At 42.1% G+C, this 18069-nt stretch overlaps 1 protein-coding gene across 2 annotated transcripts in view; it reads right to left on the bottom strand.

Moving 5' to 3' along the window:
- Positions 1–17184, bottom strand: part of GEMIN8 (gem nuclear organelle associated protein 8) — a 28660-nt gene extending 11476 nt beyond the window's left edge. The window contains exons 1-4 of one of the 2 annotated variants that reach the window (XM_071559280.1): positions 17094–17184; positions 16300–16346; positions 12899–12938; positions 9428–9869 (exon numbers count right to left, since the gene is read on the bottom strand). In XM_071559280.1, coding sequence (XP_071415381.1) covers positions 9428–9869; positions 12899–12901 — 445 coding nt within the window. In that variant the 5' untranslated portion in view covers positions 12902–12938; positions 16300–16346; positions 17094–17184. Of the gene's footprint in view, positions 1–9427; positions 9870–12898; positions 12939–16299; positions 16347–16985; positions 17042–17093 lie in introns of those variants that run through there. The other variant, XM_071559347.1, reaches the window with a different exon arrangement.
- Positions 17185–18069: the final 885 nt, after the last annotated feature.

Here is an 18069-nt window from a genome sequence, read left to right as displayed (position 1 = left end):
TGAAAGTATCATGCTAAAGGCAGATGAATTCAGATTCATCAGCAGAGAAGTGAGACAGAGCCCTCTCCTAAGTAATCATTCAGAGATCCAGAAATCTTACATGTGGCACCCAGATGGAACCAGAAATTGAGGAATTTTAGGGAAAAAGGAAAGGTGCATTAACTCTGAAGACAGACTGCCCTAGCCGAGTGATTAGCAGAGATGCGTTTATGCCACTTTTCCCTAGAGCTGTGTCTGTCAGCATGGTCTCAGTCTGCTCTTTTCCCCAGCAGCTGCAGCTGCTTCCACAGGCTCCTGGCAGGGACAAAGAATGAAGAGGAGACTACAGGAGCCACTCAGAACAGCTGCAGATGCTAATGGATAAGCAAGTAGGCAAACCTGCCTTCAAAAAATTACCAGAACCAGTTCCGAGTGTAAGCAGTGTCTGCATCTTCCCACACCAAACTGTTCCCATATGAAGTAATCTTACATAACAGCATTTTGAAAGCTGGTTTCAATTGTACAAGAAGACTGGGAAAGGATTCCTTGTTCTACATGTGGCCTTTCAGCCCTTGAACCCACCTGTTGCTCTTTGCCAAAACTTTGCAGATGCCAGGTATGTGACAGCGATACCCTCAAACCTTGGAAACCTCACGGACACAGAAAAGGCACTGACGCTCTGCTTATCTGGTCTAAAACTGAATTACTGCATGTAGTTCCTCTGCAAACAGAAAGTTCCAAGAGCTAATGCATCAGAGCAAGCTACTTACCTGTTTCCAGGGGATCCTTCTGCAACCAGCAACTATCAAGAAACAGTTATCAAAAGCAGCTCTAGCACATGGATGGTGAGGGACACAGCTGAGAGAGGCAATGACGTGTCTCTGTTCTGCATATCTTATTCCTATATCCTCAAGACAAGATCAGCCAGAAGAAATTTTACCACAGCACCGATTTAGCAAGAGCAGCAACAATTCAAGATTACCAGACTTCTAGTACTGACTCATGAATAACTTAGGGATAATAGCCCTCTGGGAGAATGGCTGGCTCAAATCCTCTACTTGTTCAGCAGAGACGTTTTGGGCTCAGGAATGACATGTTAAGGTCTGCAAAAAACAATTCCCTCAGATCATATGGTTCATAATTCTACCACTTGAGGCTTATTTCCTGCTGAGGTACTCAAAATCCCTTATAAAGATGAATAAACCAAACCTCGCAAGAAGTCACCGAATGTATGTACCACCTCACTACGGTAACAAAAACATATTAGATAGACAAATAAAGGGAACAATTACAGATACAAATTCCTGATGGTTAATACATTCACATTAATACAAATTTCTTAATTTCCATCAAATGTAAGTAAAGTTGTTTGACATCTTGCCATTCTTCTTAAAGCAATACAGTTACACTGAACCACATGAGCTTCTTTTCCCATGCTCCTGGCATTAACCTGCTCTTAGTCAAATACCAGTACTCCACAGCATGCTTAGGAAGAATGAGCCTAGTACCACCACAGGCAGACAAGGAAGTGGCATTCCAGGCCCCATCTCCACCCAGTGGTTCACACTGCACACATTGGAATATGGTCCACAGCGTCCCCAGATGCCACCCAGGAGCTGAAACATGTGGCACCCCTTAGCCCCAAACCAACAAACTTGGCCTTGTGCTGGTTGCCAACTCTGTCAAACAGTCAGTCTTAGCGTGAGGCACATACAGGTAAGAAAGACTTAACATATAATTTCCAGGTATGTATGTATGGCAAGGCTTCGTGAATGAAGATTTGGGAAGGGCTCTACCTATGTGGGTGTGTTCTTAAAGCCTGTGCAGTCGATTTTCTTTTTTGTGTGAGGCACAGCACGCGCAGAACTGGCCTCACTGTTTTAAGTCCTAAGGCTCATCTGCCACAGCCGAGCGAGCTTGGACGGTGACAGTGGAGTCCTCAGGAGTAGGAACTACAGCCCCTGGTATTGCCAGGAGGTCTCCCATCCAAGTACTAACAGGGGCTGACCCTGCTCAGCTTCTGAGATCTGACAGGACTGGATGTCAGGGAGGCATTTAACTGCCTAATTTCCAGGTATACATATACAAACTCCCCCACAACCCTCCAGAGCACACAGCAGAGGATATCCACTTCTGACTGCATCTGGTCCAGCGACACCAGAAGGGCAGTTTCCTAAAGCTTTCTAGTGTCTGTCTTCCATTACTTCCTGCTGGGTCCTGCACTTTGGCCACAACAACCCCCTGCAGTGCTACAGGTTGGGCACAGAGTGGCTGGAGAGCTGCCAGACAGAAAGGGACCTTGGAGTACTAATTGACAGGAAGCTCAACATGAGCCAACAGTGTGCCCAGGTGGCCAAGAAGGCCAATGGGATCCTGGCCTGTATTAAAAATAGCGTGGCCAGCAGGACCAGGGAAGTGATCCTTCCCCTGTACTCTGCGTTGGTGAGGCCACACCTTGAGTACTGTGTTCAGTTCTGGGCCCCTCAGTTCAGAAAGGATATTGAGGTGCTGCAGCAAGACCAGAGAAGAGCAAGAAAGCTGGTGAAGGGACTGGAGCACAAGCCCTATGGGGAGAGGCTGAGGGAGCTGGGGTTGTTTAGCCTGAAGAAGAGGAGGCTCAGAGGTGACCTCATCACTGTCTAGAACTACCTGAAGGGAAGTTATAGCCAGGTGGGGGCTGGTCTCTTCTCCCAGGCACTCAGCAATAGGACAAGGGGGCACGGGCTTAAGCTCTGCCAGGGGAAATTTAAGTTGGATATCAGAAAAAATTCTTTACAGAGAGAGTAATCAGACATTGGAATGGGCTGCCCAGAGAGGTGGTGGATTCACCATCCCTAGAGATTTTTAAACGCAGATTGGACGTGGCGCTGAGTGCCATGATCTGGTAAATGGACTAGACTTGGACCAAGGGTTGGACTCAATGATCTTGGAGGTCTTTTCCAACCCAATCGATTCTATGATTCTATGCAGCAGGAAGTACACCTGCACAGCACACTGTACACTTGTTGCAAAATATGTTGGCTTGATAGGAAAGACATAGGGTCGCACAGCAGAGTTACACATTCTCCTAAACTCAACTAAATTCTGTCCCTAGCATAAGATCCAAGGGCATTTTCTTGACTATCATACATTTTAAGAGTGGCTGTGTTCCCAAATTAATACTCTCAGTACAAAGATAACCTTGCCTATTATGAAACGGATATAAAACTGTGCCCAACTGTTGCTCTCCAACTACAATCAGACCCTTTGATTTTTCAAGTACAGATTAGTTTTCACTATTAAAACAGTGAAAATTGTAGCACTTTCCTGATGCCTAAGAATTCAATGTATTTTGGTGGACTTGAAGTCACATAAGTTCTTCTGAACTGCTCAAATTCTAAGTGCACATATTAACTGTCTTTCTCACAAGTTTTGGGTGCTATTCTCAGGCTCAGCCAAGGCCACAGTGTTTTTGAGAAGCCACCTGCACGATAACAGGAGACAAACAACAGAAGAAGGCCTAACTGCCCCCCCCCCCCCATGAAGAAGGGGGCAGATTGACAGGCCCCTCTGGTTGGGTTCTCAAGGGAAATAAGAGTAGTGATTGGATGTTAATAAGGGGTATAAAAGTTGTGAACTTCCTGATCTAGGGGTCAGACCTCTTGGGTTTGGACCTTAGAAGCTTCTAATAAAACACCTGTATATCTTACTGCATTAACTTGTCTTCAGAGTGTCTCTGTTCCCAGAGATCCAGGATCTGAAGGCATAATTCCCTTATTTTTCTAGTAATGAGGTGTTTTCTCAGCTGCTGGCTTCCAGTACCAAATACCACAGACTCTATGCTGGACACAGTATGTGCACTGGAGAAGATTCTGCTGTTACACAACAAAAGGTTCAAACATCAAGATCAGAGATGTGGTGCAAAAGGAGCGACTTTCTCATTCCTTCTTCAGTTTACACAAAAGAACATGTTTCAAAAGCATCTCTCAAGCACCCCCACACAGGCAGTCTTCTCCCAGGCACTCAGCAATAGGACAAGGGGGCACGGGCTCAAGCTCTGGCAGGGGAAATTTAAGTTAGATATCAGAAAAAAGTTCTTTCCAGAGAGAGTAATCAGGCATTGGAATGGGCTGCCCAAAGAGGTGGTGGATTCCCCATCCCTGGAGGTTTTTAAACTGAGATTGGACGTGGCACTGAGTGCCATGATCTGGTAAATGGACTGGAGTTGGACCAAGGGTTGGACTTGATGATCTCAGAGGTCTTTTCTAACCCAATCAATTCTATGATTCTATGATTACAGAGAGCACTCTTATTTCACAGGCATTTCTCAGAAGCTTTAGCAACTCAACTTCTAAAACTGCAGTGAAAGTTCATGTCAAAAAAGACTTTTTGATTGACAAAAAGTTTGTTGGCCAAGGCTGATAAAGCCAAGGAAGTTGATCAGATTTATGTTAAGTTCACCATCCACATTGCTTGGGCATTTCAGGGTAGGGAGGAAGAAACTAAAAGAAATGCCGGGGACCAGTGGTTTGTAGCTTAAGCATTTCAGCTACAGTCTGATAGAGAAAAAGACAAAACAGGACAAAGCATTTGCCAAAAGCAGAGGAAATAAGGAAAACATAGCGGCACAAACCCTGAATCAAAGTCTTTTTTCCAAAGCAGCATACAGGCCTTAAACAAAACCAAAAACTTCACCAATCTGGGACAATTCAAATATCAAAACATGGAAAATTCCATTACTCCCCCTTTACAAAAGAGGCAGTGGCAACTATCATCTTTCAGAGAAAAAGAAACCTGAGGGAAAAAACCTACAAATTGCAATTTTGAAAGAAAATCTTCATTCACCATTTCCTGTCATTTTTTTAAAAAATGTTTTCCATCTAGCATGAAAATTTTAAGTTGAGACAACATGATTTTTAGGAAAAGCTGGAGGGTATGTGTGGGCAATAAAACAGGAACTTTAATGGAAAAAACTAGTCAGAGCATTAACAAATGACAGACTATTATCCTTCAGTAATGAACAGACATGATGGTACTTTCCCTTGCTTTTCTTTGTTTCTAAATAAAAGACACTGTCTCGTTGCCTGTTTACTACAGAATAGTTCTCAATGTACTCACAATGCTGTACTCACCCAATTGCAGTATTTTCTCTTTTATGTAAAAAGGGAACAAAGGAAAACTGCATAAGGAGAAACCACGTTTCAAAAGCTAAATTTAAAAGTGTAATAAATACGTGCAATTAGACAATTTACAGAATTGCTAGGCTTGTGAATCTTCCTTTCTTGGTTTCTGCCCTTTTCATTATTGCAAATATGTATGTATGGCCAAACTTCGCAAACGAAGATTTGGGCAGGGCTCTCCCCACGTGCCCTTCCAGCCTGTGCAGTGGATTTTAGGTGAGGCTCAGCGTGCGCAGAACTGGCCCCACCGTTAAGTCCCAAGGTCCTTCTGCCACGGCCGAGCGAGCTTGGACAGTGACAGTGAAGTCCTCGGGACTGTCACAGCACCGGATACTAACCGGGGCTGACCCTGCTGAGCATCCGAGATCTGATGGGATGTGATGGCAGGAAGGCATTGAACTGCCCGGTATGGTCTCCACTGAGACTCGAACTCATGACCTTGTGATCAGAGTCCAGAGTGCTCACCATTACACCACGGGATCGCCCATTGCAAATATAAAAAGGCAACTTAGTGCATTCTGTCCTTTACATCCAGGATGGCTGCAGAATTTGGTGCATTCCCTAAGTCCGACAGGTCTGGTAACAGGACAACAGCTTGATGCTTTCCAACAGCCAGAGGGAAGACTTTTAAATGCAACTAAAAATATTGCCAAGGAGTGTAGTGTATTAGGAGCACCAGTTACAGGAAGAACCAGAATAGCAGACTAGCCTAACAAGAAAATCCTCCAAAAAAAGAGAATCACTGTATAATTATGATTGCGTATGAAGAAACAACTGGAGAGGAAAGGAATTAAAACTGTTTGTAAGGGATTTTCACCAAAATCACCATATATCTGGATGAGCTTGTAGTGCATTTGTATGTCTGAGTTCATACAGCCCCTTTGTTCACAATTACTTCTGGGCTTTCCAGGAACACGTAACTTGATTACAACATATGACATGAATTTAAAAAGCAGTTAAGAATTTGACATGAATTCAAAAACAAAAAAAGATCATTTTAAAAGAGGTTGCTTGTGAACTGTATCACTGCAGCAGTGTCAAATCATGCAGTAAGTTTGCCAGTTTCAAAGCCCTTACTTTGCAAGTCAGCCAATCACTGCAAATGCCCACTGTGAAAACAAAACAAAACAATTGCTACTGAAGTAAGGAATTTGCTTGTTCTGTGAGTTTATGGCAGCTACCAAAAAATGAAACGAACCTTAAGTTTTCTTCTTTGGCTAGTCTGAAACAAAGGTTTTCTTATTGTTTAAACTTTTCTCTTTGCAATTAGCATTAAGGCTTGTATGTCACTATCCAAGAAAAAATGTCTTTCAAAGAACCACAGAATCACAGAATCACTCAGGTTGGAAAACAGCTCCAAGATCTTAGAGTCATCTCATTCCCACCTACATCTGAGGCTTATTTAAGTTTTTAACAGTTCAAGTTTGCAAAATTTTATCTTCTATGTCTGTGATCATTTATTTCCAGCAGGCCCTATATCAGGCATTATAAGTGAAGAGTATAGTCTATACAATTTTCTTTCTACATGCTGATGAGATGTGGATCATGTGTGGGAACCAACTCTATCTCAGAAAATCCAGACTCTTACTATGTGTGTCCAAAACAGCTGCACTAATGCTGTGTAGCATTTCATAATTTTGCAGGGCTTGAAAAACACCTTCACAAAGATTAGTATGCCCTTCTTTATAGGCCATATTTTCTTTTCTATTTGCCCCATTGCTGCTTTTTTCCCATGTAAGTTGCAGATAAACATGTATCAAACTCTTGCAAACTCTTCTTTTACAGGAAGACCAAGTTGGATGTCTTTTCTCAAGTGAGTATCAAGGTGTAGGAGTCAAAGGCTGTGAATTTCACCTGGAGCCCCTTATTTGTGCCAGAGGAAGAAAATACAAGACTCAGCCTTCTCCTCTTAATGTTCCCAAACAGCTGTACTTCAACTGACCATCAAGGTCTCTACTGATATTCCACTATGACATACCCAAACATTTCCATTCTTTTTAAAGAATATGTAAAGCTCTTGAGGCAACAACCTCACCATTGTAAGAGTATCTTTCAGACTTGGAGGCCTAAATTTCGGGTATTACTGAGGTTTACAGTGCCCAAGTTTCTCTACAAATCTGCTCCTAAGATAGAAGGGGCAGCTCAGGATATGCAGTTTGGGATTAAAAGGAAAAAGTATTAAAGAGAAAATACTTAAGTAACTGTGGGTTTCTTTTGTGGATGCATTATTTCCATCCTCTCAAGCATCAATACAGATTGACAATTGTTCTTCATCACAGTAAGAAAGATATGACAGCATCATTATTGATCACAGCTTAATGAACCTCTAAATTTAATTTTGTTCATAAACAGCAACCAGGAAAATTAGTAAAATTACCTCTTGAAGTACAGTAGAACTGCTTTCAACACTGTCTCCATAGCTTGTTTCCACATCATCAGGGAAACAGTGATTTTCCCCTCCTATTGCTGATTATGTTTCTTCTTTTGAGAAACTTCAACAGAATAAAAAAATTATTCTATTTTCCTTTTCCCTCATCATGCAAGAAAAAAATATTTCTGAACGAGATCATAATGTATTTTTAATTACTCACAAAATTAGCATTTAGATAGGAACATTCACCCAAGATTTCCATGGCACTTCTAAATTTCAATTAAATCAAGTACTTGTTACTTTTTCCTGCTCTGAGGAGTTAAAAGACAGTTACTTAGTACTATCCTCACTTTGTCAGGGAAGTTAAAGAAACTGAGGCATGCAATAGCTAAAGAGCAGAGCCTGCTTAAATTTCCATGGAGATCTATAATAGTGCCACTGAAGTGAATGGAGTCACAGTTATCCAGAACTAGGTTGGGACACAGCACAGAGCAGAGACCTAAATCATTCCAGAAGGTTCCAAGTACCGCTGTGGTGGAAGGAACAAAAGTAAAATCGGTATTCTGAGTCACAAACCTCTTCCCAATTCACCTGCTCATCACAAAGAACCAAATCATATTTTTAGCAAGAGCAGTCAGCAAGGGGTCAGGAAGAGATTAAATAGCTATACCAAGGTCACAGAGGATATATGCGATAGAGAACATCTCTGAGCCCAGATTTCCCAATTCCCAGGATACCACTTTAATTACTCGCATACCTTTAAACACCACTAACCATAACAGTCAAAATTATTCCAAAGAAAATGCTCTGCATTTTCAGAAGCAGCCCAGCATCTTAAAGCATCATGTACCTCATCAAAGGAACATTTCACCAGAGAACACCAAGCTGATTCTGCAAAAGCATGATGAGAAAGGGATTCATGTCAGGCACTACAACTGAGCTCCTTAACTCACTTTCCTCTGCTGACCAAATGAACTGTGTCTCATACTGATGAGAAGTGTGAAGTTAAGCTGAGTTGTTTCAGCTGACTGGATACCCTCTGATCAAAGAACTTAGAACAAAACCCCATTTTTATCTTCCCCTCCCAATCATTGCTTTTACTATACATTTTTAGAACATTTCCAGAGAAAGCTCTATTAAGCATTCATTCTGGGCATTTCCTACTGGAGTCACATGGGAAGTTATTTTCATCATGCTGCTTTCTTAAAAGAGATGATAAATTTGCCTGCAACATCTGTATATGAGCAAAGTGTCAATAAAGTACAGCATAATCCTTTAGTTATTGTAACGATTTCACAGAAACAAAATGACCAATACCTCTGAGATTAAGACCTCAGGAAAATCTTAAGTCTTCAGCTTACATTCCCTGCTAAAGGACTTGGGTCCAGATCAAGATGCAGAACAAAGAGAAGCTTGTAGTATAGTACTGAATGAAGAGGATGCAGGCAGAGAAGAAAAGAGTCATGAAATTTTCCTGTCAGGTTAGCCAAAGAATAACAAAATGGCTGCTCCATGTTATACAATACATTGAGGCTTACCCTAAAGTTCAGTGATGTAGTAAAGCATTTCCTGTGGGTTCCCCTCAGAAATAACAGCACATTAACTAGATTTAACCATAAAAATTCTGGTGTTTTTTCTTCAGCACTGAAGATAAATACTGTCTTCTGGACAGAAGTGTTATTCTCCTCTTTGAAGTCATAATTTTCTCTCTCCTTCACCAAAAACATTTTCAGAGATTTATTTCTAATGAATGGTACTTAAGTGCACCTCTCAGTTTTGCCTATTCATTCTGTTTGTCTTGCTCATTTGCAGTGCCTGTTTCAGTGAATTCCTGCAAAACCTGTAAATGTTGATGCCATCCAGCACTCAATGTTATGGCCACCAAACACCACAAAACACAGAAAAAGTATAGACTTACGCAGTTCTTCCCGGTGTCTCTCTGTCTCTGCAAAGAACTGGCGAAGCTCCTCTGTGATTTCCATGTTACTCAAGTCATATTCTATCTCCCCTTCAGATTCGGAGTCTTCCTCCATTTCGGAGTCCCTTCCAGCATCCTCCTCAATTTCGGAGTCCTGGTCACCCTTCTCCCTCTCTTGGTAGGCACCTGTGCACTGCTGACCTCCACCAGGGTACAGAGCTCTGCCATGTGGTCGGTTTCGGGTATGTGGCAGATCCTTCCCATCCCAATCTGAGTAGTGGCAGCTTGGAGAGGCTGCCGGAGGATGCCATGGTAGGTGATAAAAGGACTCCACGGCTTTCCTGTAGGCTCTCTGGTGCCTGCGCATCCAGCGCATGGCTAAGTCGTAGTGCTTCCAGTACCTTGTGTACACCTTCTGCAAATACCACGGCTCGGTGTCCTCCTGTGGCCAAAACACGGGGAGAGGGAAAGACCACAAAAAAATCAACCCCTCCAAAAAAAGTCACAAAGAAAGAGAGAGAGAAACCAAACAATAATTGAAGGGAGAAACACTGTAAAGGCACTCAGCAATAGGACAAGGGGGCACGGGCTCAAGCTCTACCAGGGGAAATTTAGGTTGGAGATCAGAAAAAAATGCTTTACAGAGAGAGTAATCAGGCACTGGAATGGGCTGCCCAGAGAGGGGGTGGATTCACCATCCCTGGAGGTTTTTAAACTGAGATTGGACATGGCACTGAGTGCCATGATCTGGTAAAGGGACTGGAGTTGGACCAAGGGTTGGACTTGATGATCTCGGAGGTCTTTTCTAACCCAATCCATTCTGTGATTCTGTGAAATGCAAGCACAGTTTTGCCTTTTAATCACTAGTCATCCTTTACCTATGAGAAAACAGATTTGAAAAACAAGTGCACGTGCACTACACTTCATTACTCCTACAAGAGATGGTTTTGCATCAACACAATTACCAGGGAAGAACTAGCAATAGACAAGTTGTAGTATCCAGAAGATATTTTCCAAGTGTTCGAAGTGGGAATCCATTCTTTTTAGGGAATATGCTTTGTGGATGTATTCCATAATTCCTTAGCCACTTGTGTGAATTACAAGAACTGAATCATTCCAAGGTGTAGATATTACAACCTACACCTGATTTCCAAATCCACAGACAGAAAACACAAGAGATTAAAATTCCTCCATATTAAACAAAGGCATTCATTTTATCCAGTAACATATTTCCTCCATCTGCCTGCCAAAGTTTCTCAGAAAAGGTCAAATGGCAATTCAGACAAGTTCATATATCCATCACAGCCTCGATCAAAACCAAGACTGTATTTAGCCAAATGCAAGCTGCCAGTAAATCTCCCCTTTGTACTCATCAGCAACAAAAATGTGAAAAGAGGTAATAAAGTGCCATTGATAAAGCACAGAGAAAAATAGTTCTATAGAATGAAACATACTGTAATACACTTTCTCCTGTCTTCCAGCTAATCTTAGCTGTCTTGAAAAAAACAGTTTTAAACTGTTGATTTCCCCTCATGAGCAACTACAAAGCCTCACAGTTCTTCCAGCTTTGGGCTCCCTTCATAGAAGCCATTTCATCTTCCTCCTCATCCTACTCTCAAAAAGTGTGATAATAGAGGATCTTAAAAGAAGGCCACAAAGTACACTATAGCCTAGCACAAGTAAAGTAAACAGCAAATCTTTTTTCCTTCCCTCCCATGTCTTAATTTCCATAGAAAATCTTTTATGTGGGCTAAAATGGAAAGCCTGTACTTCAAATCGGAAAACTTAATCAAGCCGTGTTTTGGCAAATGCTCAAAACTATGGCAGGATTAGCTGAGGTTTTCAGAGATGAACATGACATTTACAGTTCTTTATTAAATAGGGTTTTTTTTCTTTTTAAAGGGCATACAAGATAAAAATCTTTAAGTCTGTTGTCTTGATCAGAACTGGCACCATTTTGTAGTCTCAAAACAAATGTTTCTTTGGAAAAAAAGAAACCTAAAGCAAAACAGAAAAAACAAACCAAAGAAATACTTTCTATTTAATGCTAACACTGCCAAGAGAGGTTAATTTAGTTTCCTTACATTTGTTTTCACTCTCTGGTTCTCAGGCAATAATGCAAATGCTAGTGAGTTTGGAATAATAATTGTAACTCTCATGCTACCATATTTCTGCAAAATTGAGCCCATTTTCCCAAAAGAGATCTATAAATACTATTTCTTTTTAAGGTCATTGCTAAGTGCTCTCAGAAAAAAGATACCTTCAGCTAACAGAGTACACAGAGAAAACCCAGCACAACAAACTGACTTTACTTAAGATATTCCCTATTGAAAATTACAACCTAATTGTGAAGGGCTGTGAAGCTCAGATATATGATTTTAAAGTGCAGACAGCTTATCTTTCCTGAAAAGTAAGAATTCATGGAGATGAAACTTCATTGTTATTCTCCTCTTGGTCTAACATTGCACTGTTACCAGACCATGCTGTCTGGATTATTCCTAAAATGAGTGGGTACAAGAAAAGCATCTGTCCTCCATATGGAATTTCTTCATTCCTAATTACCCAACTACCTAAAAGTCAGGATGAACAATGTTTTGTTTACTATTTCACTTTGCTTAAGAATGTCACACTGACTCCTCATCCTTCAGCAGACAGATGAGAAGGTCCTGTTATAAAATCTGATACAGTCACAGGTCACTTTCAAAACGTTTTGTCTATTTTTCACCTTAAATATTAAAATAATTTAAAATCCAGTTTTGAAACATCATGAAAGTTGACAAAGTGGGAATCTCCTACAGTCTATATATCCCCAAACAAGACAATATATTCTTTTAAAGCTCAAAAATTGTCTCGAATTCTACAATGTTTCTAAAAAGGGCCCTGATGACTTTACTGAAAGCTCTGGAATCCAGCTGGCTGATTTGTCTAGCTGACTAGTTCCAGTTGTTAACTTAGGGGAAAGGAAGACAAAAAGTCAGTTCATGTAGACAGAACTGTGATGTTGGTGCTTGTCCAACTACTTTTTGTGGGGTTTTTTTGTTGAAAGTGACCCTTGAAAACCCCTCTTACATTTGAATTTTAAAAATACATCTGTTTAAAAAAAATACAGAAATGTTTTACATTGGGGTGGAAAAGGAAAAGGAACACTTTTAGTCTAACTTAGTTCTGTGTCTGTGCTTTTTCAGCTGTGGAATAGATGGAAATAAGAGATTTCCTCAAGGAAACAAAAGCTATAAATCTAAGGCAAATGATCAGAGTCCTCTGTTATTTTCCTGTTATGTCTCTGGAGTCTTCCCAGGAGTAGACAAACCATTCATTGTTGTAATCTGAATTCTATTTTCAAAGCAATTTAGCCACTTTCACATCTTATTTTTACACATCAGCATTCACAGTTCAATAAAAGTGTTCATATGCATTTTCTATATAAAATGTGACTAAGTTATCACATAGAAACCCATAAAGAACTCTTACCATCTCTTATGGAGTTTGTTCTAGTGATGATCAGGGTGAACTAGAAAAGAAAACAGTAGATTTTTAATTTGTAATACATGTATGAAGATTGACACAGGCACTGAATGTATTTCTGTTACATTTGAGTACTGTGGCCTACAACTATTAAATATCCCTTCTCTCTTGGGGCTAGTTGAAATCTCTTATTTATAGATTTTGATGAGCATCCGTAATAACCCACTCCTTAAACTGCCTCACTACAGTAAGAAAACTAAAAGGGAGCCTTCTACAATGCAGCCTAAAATGCTGGGACTGAACATTTCTCCCCTTAACTTTTTCTTTTCAATTTTCTCCCACACATCCCACTTCTACAACCTTTATTTTCCAAATTAATGCCAAACAAAAATCATAAACTTAAAGGAAGCACACTGTTCTCACTTTTTAGAGGTGTCTGCACAGGGAATTATATAAAAGAAGCAATTGCCATAAAATGATTAAACCCATCTCAACTCCACTCAAGCAGCAGATTTCTGTTTAAACCTGTGGTGCACTTATAACCACATACAGACCCTGCTTTCAATTTTTTTTCCCCCCAGAATCTGATCCTGCCTACTATAAAGAAAACACAAGTCAGTTCAGGTTGCAGTCACATTTTTTAAATGTGAGGAAAAGGCTTCAGGGAGAGGGGCAACCAGATGAGGAAAAAAGAAAGAAAAAGGAAAAAGTGGGGAAAGAGGGAGAACAAGACAAGAACAAGACATCCATAACCACCAGGTAGGGTTTTTAATTACCAGCATTTTCAGTATAATTTACCAGTAGGAATCATTGAGAAATATTCTGGAACTCCTTCCTGTCTGGCAATTATTTTATTACATTAAGATGTGTTACCTGCTACATCCACATATTCCTCCTGACACTTTTCACTCTCATCTTGAACTTTGGTACGTGAGTGCCAGTGAAAGGTAAAAGAAACAGTACATTTAAATACCTGCTGCGACCCCCAAGAAATGGTCAAATACTATTCCTGGAAACACTGGAATACAGCCAAGACAGCACTTAAAACTGCTGTAGATTTATAAGAGCATAAAACTAGGATTGGTCTAAATGCATATGAATACAGTACATACACCAGTTGTGTTCTGCTTCACATGTAACAATACTGATTAAAAACCAGTGTTTTGCCTCACACAGCCCCGCTGTGTGAAAGGAGAGCAGGATGGGCCATATTCAAACAAAATGCAAATCGTGGCTACCACAAAAGCAAATTACTGTCCTTTCTAAAGCCCACACCAAGCTCCAACTCATAAATCCCTGGTAACACCAACCTATGTACAAGAAGCTCGACATACACAAGCAGTCTCATTGAAATTGATGAGACAACTCATGGCAGCAAAGGCTCCGGATCCAGGCAATCTGATTTAGGCAACCAAAGCTTGTGACTTCACTTTATTCCCTCCTGCCTGCTTGGAGGAAGAAGGAAACCTAACACTGACATCACTGCAAAACACTTCAATGACTTATAACACTTCCAACCCACACACCCACCAAAGATTCCTGTGCCATCCCTCCTCGTGCATTTCAAACACCTCATTTCCAACAACAGCCCTCTTCAAAACTTTTATCTCTGCTCTCACGATGTACACATATACTTTTTGTCTCTTTCCAACACACATCTGGATACTGTAGATGTTGCCATAGTGTCTTTTTCTCATACTTAGAAACCTAAGCCCATGGTAGCCGATTCTTTAATTTTCTACTTCAGAAAAAGTACATGTTTAATTTTCATGTTCAATCTAATTCCTACATGACAAAAAATTCTTTGAACTAGCTTCAGCATGAACAGGATCAGGTTCAAGCTTAATGTAAATACACCTTTTAAAGCAACAAGGTACATGTGCTTTCTGAAAGGGAAGGAGGGGAAAAACCCTGGCAAAACTATCCAACTATACTAGTTTATTTACCAAATATGAAAAACCTGTTTTGCCAAACACAGAAACAAACTTTAATTATTTTCATAAATAATTTATGAAACATTAAGACTACAAATATAAAGCAGAGCATAACAATGCTGCAAACCTGGACATTAAATTAAAGAATGAGTCTGTTTTATTTTCTGCAGAATTACTCTTCCAAAACAAACTACATAAAATAAGAAACATGACAAGCATCAGAAAACAAATGTGACAGCTTTACTTCTGTAACTTATACTTTTAATAATAAAATATGGAAGCTATTGAACATACGAAACTCACCAGAAAATGCAGAATTTAAAATGGCAAAGAGACTTGTTTGCTTATGCTGATCCCTATTGATGGAAATTTTTTATTAATGTAACTTCCTTTTTCACATTTTTAAAATATTTCTCCACTGATAATTAACCAGAGATGTACTCCCTTTCATCAAAACATGCCTGTTCCCTTACCAGCTTGAGGCAGGTGACTATTACTGAAAATAAATCTGATCAAAGCAATGACAGCATTTAATTCCCTTGGAAGTCAACAGAAAATGAGACAATGTCTGTCATATCGTGAGGCACAACCACGACACCCTGAGGTTTATAACTTGGTGAGTTATACCACTCTGGGACGAGTGGTGTGTTGGATACAGCGCTGCCACACGGCGGCCACGCTGGAGGCAGCAGGGACAGCTCAAACCCAGTGAGGGATCAGGGAGGGCTCGACTATTCACAATACCAAGCAACACAAGATTAACTAACCTGTTGTGTGATGTTATGATAAAAACGTAAGACATTACTAAAGGAAGGTGACATTTCATTACATTCAGCAGGTCTCAAAAAACACATCTATATAAAGCTTTCCTGAAAACACCATTTAAATCGGAAATGCCCCAAACAACAGACAGCTGTCCACCCCTCTGGCCGTTGCTGGTTTTGTCTCTGCTGTGAGACCACAGGCCAGAGCTGTCCCTAACTCAGCCTCCAGCTCCTGGCAACGGTTAGTAAGAGATGGTCAGTAAAATGTGACAGGACATTCATACAGGAATTACATTTCCAGGTACACTTCTCCTAATTTCAGCAAGTGTGTGCATCCTCCCATAAACACCTACTTCATTTTGTATTTCTGATGCTTACTCTTGGTGCAGAATTACCACCAAAAGAGGGAAGGGAAATGTCTGAAAAGCGGTTTGACATTCTTTACTTCAGATTAATACTGTTCACTGCTAGTCTATGACGTTAACTTTAATACCGAAGCGTCCCAGTTACAGTCACGGAGAAATATAAGCCTGTGATTGCTGAGACAGTTGGCAGCAAAACTTATATCCCTTAAAAAAAAGGGGTAAAAATTCCCAGTACTATAAACTGCATTCTTGTTTGTGAATGGCTGCAAATACGAGATTTGTCCTGTACTTATGATGCAGTTGTGGCTGCTTCTCATCCCAACAGGAGTGCTGTGAAGACCCACCTATCACTATCATGTCCACGTCAGTGTCCTTACAACAGCAGCAATTCCTGTGGATGGAAGGGATACAAATACACATAAGGCAAAATACTGTTTTCAAACTTTAGTGTACAGTAATGTTTACAAACTTTAGCATACGTATTACTGCTCTTTTGGCCTGAGCAGAGGCTGACACAAGCGTAATCCTCTGTGGCTCCCCAAAAGCGGGTCTTCATTCTCTGAGCTCCAGGACACAAACCCAAAAGCCATTTGGGCCAAAATTCAGAGGTCAAAAGCCAATTGCTGGAAGCTGTACTATTATCAGCAGCCCCAGTAAGTTTATATTTCGTGTATGGTTGGTCAGTTTGGTCATAAGAGGATGAAACTTCCCCACTACTGCTTTTGAAAGGATAATTCATTTCCTGGCGGCACACAAGTCGTGCCCAGACTCCAGCCAGTGCCTTTAGGGCTCACAGAAGCCATAGGCAGCTCTGGCCCCTGCAGACAGGGCAAACAATTACACCCAGGGCTGGTAGGAGCACAGGCCTCGTGGCCCAGCACAGGCCCCGGGCAGAACAGCGCCCCCGCTGAGCCCCTCCCGGCCGCCCCGGCCCGGGGCACACGTGCTGCCGAGAAAAGGAAAGGCCCAGGCCGTACAGGTGCCGCAGCCAGCGCCTGGTGCCACATGCAGCGCCTGGTGCAGCAGTCACCTCCTCTCCGCTCCGCCACGCGCCCGGGCTCCCACACTTCCGTCCCGGACCCTTGGCTCGGCCGCTCCCGCCGCCCCTCGCCCGCCCCTCCGCCGTCCCCACACCCACCCGGGCAGCCTGAGGCTCCAGCGGGCGAAGGGGCCGAGCGGAACCGCTCTCTCGGTCGGTTCCGGCGCGGCCGAGCGGAGCTTCCCGCGCCGCTTCCGCCCGGGCCGGCCCCGCTGCGCCCCCTGGCGGTGCCGTCCCCCTGGCGGGTCCGGGAGGCGCCGCCGCGGCCGCCGCTGGGATGGGACGTGGCCCCGGAGCCTCCTGGCACGGCGCTGTGAATCAGTTAGGTTGGAAAAAACCTCTGAGGGCATCGGATCCAGCCTGTGGCTGAACACCACCGTGTCAACCAGACTGTGGCACTCACTGGTCCAGTCTTTCCTTGAACACCTCCCGGGACCTGACTCCACCAACTACCCGGGCAGGCAATTCCAATCTAATCACCCTTTCTGCGAGGAAGTTCTTCCTAATGTCCAACCTACACCTGTCCTGGTATAGCTTGAGACTGTGATCTCTTGTCTTGTTAGAGTTGCCTGGGAGAAGAGGCTGACCCTCACCTGGCTACAACCTGTTTTTGGGTAGTTGTAGAGAGCAACATCTTCCTGGGCCTTCTTCAGGCTAAACAGCTCGAACTCCCTCGGCCAGGTTCTCATAGGACTTGTGCTCCAGATCGTTCACCAGCTTTATTGCCCTTCCCTGGACAAGCTGTGAGCTCCAGATGCCCCGCATGGCCCCTGATTCCCAAGTCTCGTTCCAGAGTGTGTACAGTGCTCAACAAGCTAAAGTGTGACTCAAACCTGGGTGTGTTGTGGTGGTGGTGGTGTGGCACTGTCATACCTCTGGTTATTGATTCCCTAATTAATTTCTAAACTTTCTACTTGGGTTCTGCACTGAGCTAGTATTTTCACAGCACTGTGTGTAAACTGCCCTCTGGGGACCTGTCATGGCCAGTGAAGAAGCAACTGTGCTTTTCCCTTTGTAGCATTTTATACCATGTTAAATTTGCCACTATCATAGGATCATAGAATCATGCTCTGAT

The sequence above is a fragment of the Pithys albifrons genome, chromosome 1, assembly GCF_047495875.1.
Source record: "Pithys albifrons albifrons isolate INPA30051 chromosome 1, PitAlb_v1, whole genome shotgun sequence".
NCBI classification, from domain to species: domain Eukaryota; kingdom Metazoa; phylum Chordata; class Aves; order Passeriformes; family Thamnophilidae; genus Pithys; species Pithys albifrons.
Note: the sequence above shows the minus strand (reverse complement) of the source record. Positions and strands in the feature narration are given on the sequence as shown.